We start from the raw sequence: 11,003 nt of genomic DNA, 5'->3' as shown, positions 1-11,003 counted from the left end.
AGAGAGAGGCCAGCAGTGTGTTGGATTGTTTTATATTAATATAATTCCATGAAAACATAATTACACATAATTGTTATTTAGATCTATGCATAAAATCATCGCTGAGGTTTGTCTGCTTGTTAACATAGGATCTGTAGGCATTTACTCAAGTATTTACTTCCTTTCTGCATGGATAGCTGTAATATGATATGGAAATGAATAAAGTGTGTAGTGGAAATGAACACTTGATTTTCTTATGTTTATGTATATCGGAGTGTAAAAGAAGCTGCTTTAGATAATGGTAATAGAAGACAGATAAAAGAAATAACATAGATACATCCTGTGGGTCAGGTTATGTGCACGGAGGTTTGGCTCGGGTTTGCCGGTAAAAACCTACGCTGTTAAAAAGACAACCTTCAATTCCCAATACATTAAACAGTGCAATAATAAACACTACCTTTTCTTTCCTTTTTAACCATAAACATAGTGTTATTCATTTCTATATTCAGGAAGCGTTTGCATTTATTAAATCTAAATCTTAAACAGCTATAAATGTACAGTTCTTGTGAGCAGGCTAACATACAAGACTCTTGTAAAACTGTTAGAAAACCTACACTGTTGTCTCAGTCCTTTATTGTCTAATAGCTCTTTATACCTGTTAAATTTTGTATACCTTTTAAACGAATCATTCTTCCCAGCATCTAACCGTCGGTAGACAATCATCTCAAAACATCTAACGTTAAAACAGGAAGCAAACATGCCATGACTCAATTCACAGTTAATCCGTTGTACTGCTTTTAATCTTTTCAGCATCAACGGTTTAGCAACTCAACCTTCACTATTAAGTGTGAGGGTTTTCCCTAAAAATAAAAATCTAATACTGCATTAATCAAGCATTTTTTTGTGCAATAAATAAGCCTTGCTTGTCAGTAACGGGTTCCTTTCTAACGGAGTGGTATAGTTTGCTTGCTTACAGATCATTTCACAGACACTCACAATGCCCTGGATGACTGAACACCTCAGGAATGGATCCTCACTCCCAGCAGATGGAAGGCTGGGTGTGATATTCTCCTCCACATATTCTCCTCTGTCTCTGTTAGTGGTTGGTACTGAATGTGTCCTTCTTCCTGTCTGTTGTTCTCATGCTGACTGTGAACGCAGTGCAACACACTCTCACTCAGAAGTTTTGCTCTTTCCACGGCCTGCTCGTGCAGCTTCCCGTCCAGCGTGGCTTCCGTCTCCTGCTCCACGTACGCCTCAAACACTGACTTGTAGTACGGCTTCCATCTGGTCATGATAGCGGTATTTACCACCAGCAGGAAGGAAAGCCCCAGGATGATGACCAAAGCAATAATCTAAAGGAACACATAGCAGAGGAAACTATCTTTTATTATAAGTGCTATTTGTTATACAAACTAAAGTACTTGCTTGCATAACTGATGACAAAGATCTGTCTAAAATGTATTGTTACTCTGGAAAGGGTTTTACTTCAAGCAATTCTTGTTGAAAATGAACATGAAAGTGCATCGACTATCAAATATGTTTTATTTATAAGGGCTAAAATACTTCTATAAATGAAGGAATAATTACAAGTGACTCAGATTTCAGTGTTTTATTTCACTAAAAAAGGAAACCAACAACATGGTAGGAAAAATTAAGTGTACCCTTCCTACCAGGAATTACTAATAAAATGCACACAATTATTTAACCATCAGGAAGTGTGAACACTTCTCTAAAATTTTGGCAGTTTGGTGTTCTGGAGCACTGAGGTATGTGTCTATATCATCTCAAAATAAAAATTACATCAGCCTAGAGAAGCTATTTTTGCTGCTTATCAATTGCAAATAGTTTGAAATTCACCATTCTGCTGTGAAAGGGATTGTTTACGAATGGAAAACATTCAGGGCAGCTGCCAGTCTTCCCAGGATATTCTAAATTCAGTCCGAGGTCTGACCACATAATGCTTAGAGATATAATAAAAAACCCAAGAGCCTCATCATGTGACTTACAGGACTCTGTAAGCACATTAAATGTTCTCAGCAAAAGACAGAACAAGTACAGCTCTCATGGAAAGTGAAGCATGACTTGGATTTGCAAAATTACATGATGTTCAGTCATCATGCACAGCACCAGGCTTGGTGAAAACCAAACACAGCATATCACCACTTCATACTAATGGTTAAGCAAGGCGCTGATAATTTCGGCTCATTTTCAAGTCACAGGACCTGGGAAACTCACAGTCATTGAGAAATAACCCAAATGTGACGTCATCTATTCAGCAGCATAATATGGGTCACGCAACAGGACAATGATCCCAAACACACCAGCAAATCAACATGTGAATGACTAAAAAAGAAAAAAATCAAGGTGTTGGAATGACCAAAGTCCAAATTTCAATCCTATTGAGGTGCTGTAGTGGGATCTTAAGAGAGCTGTGCATAAACTTATGTACTAATATACTTTCTTTTTGACTGTATAACATTTCCTCTATAGTAGATCTGCATGACGTGAATAAAACACTATATTCTTATTAGGACTACAGGACTATAATTATATTTATATATTAAAACAAGATGAACCACTGATGCATCACAATTACTTGGTACCTTTATTTGTACAAATTATTTTTTCATCATGTTAATAACATGCTCTTACTGGAACCTCTGAGCGGTCAGATTACACGATAAACATTTTAATATTATTTAGAATGTTTTGTACATTGCAGTCTTCTGTGATATCAGTATACCCACAGCAAAAAGACCAATATCATGATAATGATTAACAAGATAATATAGACCAGTGGTTATCAACATGTGGTTTACGAAGGACAGCGAGGTGGTCAGTGATTGTTAAATCTATTTAAAGAGGTGGAAGCATTATCACAGTGCTATTTATTCTTGGGGTTTTTAAATAGTTATTAGCCTGTTGCACTGATTTGAATAGGTCTAATCCAAACCTTAATAACTCAAAGTTCTGTAGGGATAATAAAACCGCAAAAGACAACATATAACTGCATATACATTATATTGCCAAAAGTTTTGGGACACCCCTCCAAATCATTGAATTCAGGTGCTGTTTTTCAGGGGTTGGGCTCGGCCCCTTAGTTCCAGTGAAAGGAACTTTTAATGCTTCAGCTTCATACCAAGACATTTTGGACAATTTCAAGCTCCCAACTTTGTGGGAACAGTTTGGGGATGACCACTTCCTGTTCCAACATGACTGTACACTAGTGCACAAAGCAAGGTCCATAAAGACATGGATGAGTGAGTTTGGTGTGGAGGAACTTCATAGAGTCCTGACCCCAGCACATTTGGGATGAATTAGTGCGGAGACTGTGAGCCAGGCCTTCTCGTCCAACATCAGTGAATGATCTCACAAACGCATTTCTAGAGAAAAAAGTCAAAAATTCCCAGAAACACACTCCTAAACCTTGTGGAAAGCCTTCCCAGAAGAGTTGAAGCTGTTGTAGCTGCAAAGGGTGGACCAACTCCATATTACATTCATGTACATGTAAAACCAGAAGTCCCAGTTTTGGCCTGACTCGCAGTCTCCGCTCTAATTCATCGGGCTGAGGTCAGGACTCTGTTCAGGCCAGTCAAGTTCCTCCACATGAATCTCACTCATCCATGTCTTTATGGACCTTGCTTTGTGCACTGGTGTACAGTCATGTTGGAACAGGAAGGGGTCATCCCCAAACTGTTCACACAAAGTTGGGAGCTTGAAATTGTCCAAAATGTCTTGGTATACTGAAGCATTAAGTGTTCCTCTCACTGGAACTAAGGGGCCGAGCCCAACCCAATATAGTGTATTTTAATTCTTTAATGTTCATCAAAAAAAAATGTGTATTGAAAGGATGTATAGAATTATTTTTACAGTTAAATGAAAGTCTGAGATTACCTACCCGTGACTCACTGCTGTATTTCCTCAGAGTTTCTGCTTCTTCTGGTGTTGGTAAATCCTTACAGGCGATCTGTTGTGGCCCGGTACCGTTCACCGTCACTGTGCGGATGCAGACGTACCAGTCACCATCAACCAACGCGACCACAATCCACAGAGCCGAGGCACAGAAAACCCTCAGTAAATAACCCCCTATAAGAGCGCAGTAGTAGCGCACCTCTTCCCCGCAGTGTGTGGGCCTGTAACAGTGACCTCCAGCACAGCAGCAGCACTCCACACTGTCACTGCAACATCTGCCCTCGGCTCGCGCACAACACCTGCACACGTAACACTGGCACAGTTTGAGCAGCTGTGTGTCCACCAGGATGAGGATGAAGAGCATGATGCCTACAGGAAGCAGCAGGTACAGCCAGCAGTGCACAATCGTTTCCTCCGGACTCGCACACGGACACGAGAATAAACACTTAAAAAACACAACAGTGGCCACAACAGTGACTGCTGTCTTCACTGGCAACTTTCTCACTGGGTCTAGATTTGTCGTGAAGGGTGAATAACGCGCCATGGCTGATAAACATATATGAAATACATCAAGCGACGGAACGTCCGTTATCTCCTGATGTGATCTGCATTAATCACTGAAGATGCATCTGCTGTAGAAAAGCCGGACAATCTTCTCCAGCAGAGTTTTAGCAACAGGGTTGCCAAATCTCCGTAAAAGTGGAATTCACCAACAAACTCACCAACAAACTCAACAACTCACCCTTTAAACAACTCTTAAAGTCCAGCATTATCACCCTCGCCTTGTTAAATGTGCTAATTAATCGCCTAATAATAGAGAGTAAGATCACATAATTACTATCGTGAAGGCTGTTTTTTTTACATACAGTTACCTTCATACTGTCATGATAAAGTAAGAAAAGAATGTGATTAACTCATAAGGTTAGGAGTGCAGAATATACAGGAGATTATCTAGTCTATAAATAAATTGTTTTGTTTAAATGTGGGAATATTTTAATTACACAAATATAATCAACACAATGACAAAATTATGGGCTGTTTTAAACTTTTCGAGTACTGTAATCGAGGATCTGGCAACACGCTGAGCGGATGAGGCGGGACTCGGAATGCGAGATGGTGCGCTTTACTTCCGCCCGTCTTCCAAGGTTCACTCCCATTTGGTCCCCGAGTCCCTGTTATCCATGTGCACTATGTCTAGTATAAACTATAGTGTACTACGCGCTATTTGGGACGAAGCCGTATTCTACAGTAAAGGTTTATAACTGGAGAGATCTGACCTCTGCTGTTTAACTACTGAGACATTTATCGCTTAATGGATAGAAAGATTGCTCATGAGTTTATCTAATCACAATTCTAAAAGAGTGTTATTAATAATAGCTTTATTAATAATAACAACTTAATATAACTGTTATACACTCACCATCCACTTTATTAGGAACACCTCTCCTCAATGTTTCTGCTCAGATTCTTGTTCCTGGCTGACAGGAGTGGACCTTCTGCTGTTGTAGCTCATCCATCTTTATGTGTGTTCTGAGATTATTTGAGTTACCATAGACTTCCGGTCAGATCAGACCAGTCTGGACATTCTCCTCTAATTTTTCTCATCCAGGTGTTTCATCCTGCAGTTTTTCCACACCATTCTGTGTAAATTCTACAGACTGTTGTGTGTGAAATTCCCAGGACATCAGCAGATTCTGAAATACTCAAACCAGTTAATCTGCCATCGACAACCATTCTACAGTTAAAGTCACAGAGATCACACCTTTTCCTCCGTTCTGATGTTTGATGTGAACATTAATTGAAGCTATTGACCTGTACCTGCATGATTTTATACATTGTGCTGCTGCAACATGATTGGCTGATTGGATAACTGCATGAATGAACAGGTGTATATGTGTTCATAATAAAGTGGACTGTAAGTGTAGTTAAATATTAACAGGGGTTAAATAATAAGCTTGCTTGCTAGCTCAGTGGGTTTTAGAACATACACCCCCATTCAATTCTGTTACACGTATATGATTTTCAGTTCTGCTTGGAAAATACCCACAAAGCTACTTAAATCTCTCTTTTAAATCAAAATGAAGTTTTTTAGTGTAGCTGTAATTTCTATGGATGTAATTGTACTTAAAGCCTATAAGAGTGACCAAAGCAGAATATAATTCGGTAAAAGTGCTTGCTACTAGTTGCTCTGCACATGCAAGTTCACGAAAAGTCCAATTGTTATCATATGAACATATCATATCATATGTTATCTATGAAAACAGATAGATAGATAGATAGATAGATAGATAGATAGATAGATAGATAGATAGATAGATAGATAGATAGATAGATAGATAGATAAAATAAGAAAACACACACACACACACGTGATGTGGTACTGTAGTAGGGTGTAAACAATGCAGATACAAACAACAGACTTGAGTGCCAGTGCAAACATTGGCAACAGAGTAAACACTGTAAACAGTGTGAAAGAAAAATAGCCTTCAGTCTGATCTCAGCTCCCCGGCATACTGCCACAAAGAGGACTGCACTGGTTAAATGATCTCTAAATGATCTTGCTGCAAACATTAAAAAACCTGAGCGTCCTCAGAAAGTAGAGTTTGATCATCCCTTTCCTATACACAGCCTGTGAGTTGTACTTCCAGTCCAGCTTGTTCTAGAGAAGCTCAACGTCTAGGTCCATGATCTCACATGCTACTGTCACAGTTTGAGCAAACAACCAGATCAGGTTTTAAGAGTGACTATAGTGTCTTCTTTGTTTCCAGACACAGCAAATTGTATTTGCATGGCCTGAACCCTGCGAACCCTGCTGCATGTTTATTTTTGGCCATGCAGTTGTATAGAAACGCACTGCTTGTCCAAAAAAATGTTACACGCTTTAATATTTGTTTGAACCTCCTTTTGCTTTGATTAAAGCACACATTCACAGAGACATCATTTTGATAAGCTAATGCAATGTCACAACATGTATTTTCATCAGAGTTGCATTTATTTCTCACCAATACACCGATCAGGCATAACATAATGAGCACTGCCAGGTGAAGTGAATAACACTGATTATCTCCTCATTATGGCATCTTTTAGTGGGTGGGATTTGGTGCACAAACTTGATGTGTTAGAAGCAGGAAAAATGGGCAAGCGTTAGAATTGGAGCGAGTTTTGAACACCAAAACTGCAGCTCTTGTGGGGTGTTCCCGGTCTGCAGTGGTCAGTATCTATCAAAAGTGGTCCAAGGAAGGAACAGTGGTGAACCGGTGACAGGGTCATAGGCGGCCAAGACTCACTCCACGTGAGGAATGAAGGCTGGTCCGTGTGATCCGATCCGAGCTACTGTTGATCAAATTGCTGAAGAGGTTAATGCTGGTTCTGATAGAAAGGTGTCAGAATACACAGTGCATGATGGGTCACGGCTGTTTTGGCAGCAAAAGGGGGACCAACACAATATTAGGCAGGTGTACATAATATTGGTGTATATTGTATTGATTAAAGGAAAGTTGGAGCGCTGTGTAAAGTCTTTTCCAGCACATACTAAAGATTCTTAATGAGGTTAATATCTGGACTAATGTGGTGGCCATGTGTGAAATGGATGTCTCATGCTCCCTGAACCATTCTTTCATAATTTGAGCCTGGTAAATCCAGGCATTGTCATCCATCAGGAAAGAATGATGGAAAAACCTGGTCATTCAGTATATTTAGTCAGTCATATGACCTCAGTTTTTGGGCACATAACATTGCTGGACCATCCTGACAGACTGAAATAAACCCAGATCATAACACTGACCCCAGGCTTGTACATCAGGCACTCGGCACGATGGGTGCATCACTTCATCTGCCTTTCTTTAGGATAAATTTAGACTCAACAGAGTACTCTAGCAAATTGAAGCCTTTATTCTGATAAACCTCACTTACATTAACATAGCCGTGAGTTCTACTATTGTTGTTTGTACGATTTGATTTCACCTAAAACGTTTATCGCCCTTCATGATCATTGAGGATTTTTTTTGTCAGAGCAAATTTCTCCTTAAAGTTGATGGTTGCAATACAAAGACAATGGTTCACCACTATGCGTCCAGGTTTTTATAATGTATTGGACGGTTCTTAACTTAATTTCAGGAAACTCTTTAGTAGTTTTCTTTGCTTGATGCAGGTCAATAATCTGAAACAGAGTAACATCTTTTTCGAGACCACAAATATATGACTTCTGACATGGTTCTTGAAGAAATTGGTTAAAGGGTTAAATAACTTGGTGCAATCTGAAATATATTAATCACTGCAGTAATTATTATTATTGCAATTAATCAGTATTTATGATATCTATTAAGTATCTATTATGGTATACTTTTTTCCTTTAGTGTTAAAAGTATTACAATTTTTTTTTATTTGGATTCTGAAATTTTTCATTAAACGTGTCTTATATCTAAATCACGACAGGTATCACTCATCTCTTTTTCTTAGCGTTTGTCCCGTACACTTGCAGAGTCCGCTGTTTGTAGTGGATCAATCGACCCGCGTGATTTGGCACAGGTTTTACGCCGGATGCCCTTCCTGTTGCAACCCTCCCATTTTTATCCAGGCTTGGGACTAGCAGTGAGAGTCAACTCTTCAGCGGCTGGGGTGGCGCCCTGCCCGGGAATCGAACCCGGGCCGCAGCAATGAGAGTGCAGGATCCTGCCGCTGGACCACCAGGAGGCCCACAGGTATCACACATCTAACCTTTTGAAATTGATCTCCGTTCTATAATACTGAGTTCTACCTAATACAGTATAATGTATATGTGATTGAATCTTTCTCTTTTATGTCTGTTCTGTGTAATGATGAACATCTTTATTTAAATGTTTATTAGGCTACTTTAACCACCATGGACAGTCCAGGGTTAAGTGGAATTAATGGCATGTATTTGAAACATACAAAGCTTACCTTAAGCTTCAGCTATTTCAACTCAACCTTATCATGTATTCAAGCCCACGCCTCTAGGTGCCAATATTGACAGAGGGTGCTACTCTCATGCTTCAGGCTGGGAGTAAATACAAAGCTGACAGACCCAAGTGGACCCTTGCTAGTGTAGACCGTTTCTTCATGCTGCTGTCACGATTTGAAAATACAGTGATCGATTTATGACCGCTGTACCTATCAGCATCCGATGACTTCAGTATGGCGTCGATTGGACAAATCATATTTTGGAGGTATTTTTCAGACAATTATTTTTTACAGTTTATTCTTGACTACAGTTTGCGTGTTTGCATAGTTGCAGAATGGTGTCATATCACAGACAACGTGTACAAATAGTGATATTTATATATAAAACATATACAGCTTGGTTTCTATGTTTGCTGTTTTGTATCTTGCAGCATGATTGTGCTCATATTTGTAATGGCTGGACTTATAATACTCCTTTTGGCTATTGCATTTTCAGGTTAGTCTAAATTTGTGTAATTTCCTATGTGACAAGTCTGTTTTTTATATACATTTGTGTGTCCTGGATTTATTTTCATTTTATTTTCTCTGTGGTTTCAAGTATCCCAGGGCTCTGTGACGACTAGTACACCTTTTCCTGTGGGCAATCTGGGGCAGGATGTGATCCTGGACTGCAATTTCCAAACCAAAACTAGCCAAGTTTCTTCTGATGTGTCAATCACTTGGCAAAAGGACGGTCTCACTGGAGTAGTTTATCAATACCAGAACAACGCAGACCATTTAACGGAGCAGAATACACTGTTCAAAAACAGAGCAAAACTTTTTCCTGATGCCATCACTACGGGCAATGCTTCCCTTCTGTTGCGGACAGTGAGGATGGAGGATGAGGGAGTGTATCGCTGCAGTGTGACTACTTCTGGAGTCACGGGTACAGTGAGCATTAATCTCAGAGTGGGAGGTAAGAAACTTCTACATAGTGCGTCTTTATTTATTTAGATTTTAAAAATGATAGTATTTATAGGGGAAAAATACAGACTGCTTCTGTTAGTCACTGTGATTGTGTTGTTTTGCAGTTTTTTCAGCTCCCAACATTACCAGCTCAAATAGCATGCTTACAGCCAATGCTCCAAGATGGCTGCCCAAACCTGATGTGACTTGGTTGAATCAGAATGGAATGCAGTTAAACAGTAGTACCGAGTTTTACAACATATCAATGGGGATTGTGCAAGTAATGAGCAACCTTCATGTTCAAGTGACTGAAGGGACCTACACCTGTATCATCCAGAATGCTCTTGTCACAGCTGTCTCTGAAGCAACAGTTAGAGGTATTGATTTTTTTTGTGCGTGTGTGTGTTTGTATGTGTGTGTTTAAAGCTATAATTGCACATACTAATCTGCATATGTTTACAGACAAAGCACACTAAATAGACAAAGGCACTCATCCAAAATGATAATATTTACTCAGACAATGACACTTCAAATTTGTGTCTTTACTCGGCAACTCATTATGTGATAAATAAGAAGTCATTTATTATTGACTGTCGGTAGAACAAGTGATCTAATAGAGTGATTGAAACATAAACAACAGCTTTGACCTTCTGCTGTTTTTACTCTTCAGATAATGGAGTTTTGACAAGGACTGACTTCATATTTAATTCGTCACCGAACATCATCCCATCACATGTAACTGGCACAGCCTTCGTCCTTTTCTGTATACTGGTATGGTGAAGTCAAGACAAGGCAAGAGGCTTTTATTATCATTTTAACCATATATATCTAAAGGTACATCTGGTGGATATGATACGTACTGGACATTAGGATGTGGCATGGGGCATTAGCAGGAGACATGATTCACATTGTGTGGTTGAATATCAATGCGTCAATGTCACCTGCAACTTTATCTGTAAATAACATTTAAGCTTATCTTAAATAAACAGTAATGGCTAATAAAATAGTTGTATTTTATTTGTTTGAATTTTTATTCTTATTCTATGATCATGATGATGCTTATTCTGCGGTCAGAACACATGTAGAGCAGTAGATGGCGACACTGCTGCTACTCGGTTTGATAATCGGTCAGAGCGCGTGGCAATGAAAACCCCGCCCACAAATGCTTATGCGCTCGTCGATTGGTCGGACAGCGACGTTCTCAAACATCAGTGTGAAAGCGTGTTGCCTGATCCGCTCTTTTC

At 39.4% G+C, this 11,003-nt stretch overlaps 2 protein-coding genes across 3 annotated transcripts; one reads left to right on the top strand and one right to left on the bottom strand.

Moving 5' to 3' along the window:
- Nucleotides 1-21: 21 nt before the first annotated feature.
- On the bottom strand, nt 22-4,583 carry LOC131354525 (uncharacterized). The gene is made up of 2 exons (XM_058392276.1): nt 3,881-4,583; nt 22-1,334 (listed from the first exon to the last, which is right to left on the bottom strand). The coding sequence occupies exons 1-2, from the start codon at nt 4,436-4,438 to the stop codon at nt 999-1,001; spliced, it is 894 nt and encodes a 297-aa protein (XP_058248259.1). The 5' UTR covers nt 4,439-4,583; the 3' UTR covers nt 22-998.
- A 3,863-nt stretch (nt 4,584-8,446) lies between these two features.
- vtcn1 (V-set domain containing T cell activation inhibitor 1) lies at nt 8,447-10,747 on the top strand. Of its 2 annotated transcripts, XM_058391372.1 has the most exons (6): nt 8,447-8,594; nt 8,859-9,080; nt 9,246-9,310; nt 9,413-9,769; nt 9,885-10,136; nt 10,430-10,742. In XM_058391372.1, the coding sequence occupies exons 2-6, from the start codon at nt 9,049-9,051 to the stop codon at nt 10,537-10,539; spliced, it is 816 nt and encodes a 271-aa protein (XP_058247355.1). In that variant the 5' UTR covers nt 8,447-8,594; nt 8,859-9,048; the 3' UTR covers nt 10,540-10,742. The 2 variants fall into 2 exon arrangements, with proteins under 2 accessions (XP_058247355.1, XP_058247356.1); XM_058391373.1 differs by lacking the exon at nt 9,246-9,310 and having other exon boundaries at nt 10,430-10,747.
- Nucleotides 10,748-11,003: the final 256 nt, after the last annotated feature.

Source organism: Hemibagrus wyckioides, linkage group LG06 (genome assembly GCF_019097595.1).
Source record: "Hemibagrus wyckioides isolate EC202008001 linkage group LG06, SWU_Hwy_1.0, whole genome shotgun sequence".
Taxonomy (NCBI): domain Eukaryota; kingdom Metazoa; phylum Chordata; class Actinopteri; order Siluriformes; family Bagridae; genus Hemibagrus; species Hemibagrus wyckioides.
Note: the sequence above shows the minus strand (reverse complement) of the source record. Positions and strands in the feature narration are given on the sequence as shown.

What these genes read in the sequence shown, in the direction of transcription:
- vtcn1 (XM_058391372.1), top strand. Translation starts at nt 9,049, where the DNA reads ATGGCGTCGATTGGACAAATCATATTTTGGAG. An exon ending in TTTGGCTATTGCATTTTCAG is followed by an intron (nt 9,311 to 9,412) that starts GTTAGTCTAAAT and finishes TGTGGTTTCAAG; the next exon opens with TATCCCAGGGCTCTGTGACG. An exon ending in CATTAATCTCAGAGTGGGAG is followed by an intron (nt 9,770 to 9,884) that starts GTAAGAAACTTC and finishes GTTGTTTTGCAG; the next exon opens with TTTTTTCAGCTCCCAACATT.
- LOC131354525 (XM_058392276.1), bottom strand. Translation starts at nt 4,438, where the DNA reads ATGGCGCGTTATTCACCCTTCACGACAAATCTAGACCCAGTGAGAAAG. An exon ending in AATACAGCAGTGAGTCACGG is followed by an intron (nt 1,335 to 3,880) that starts GTAGGTAATCTC and finishes GTGTTCCTTTAG; the next exon opens with ATTATTGCTTTGGTCATCAT.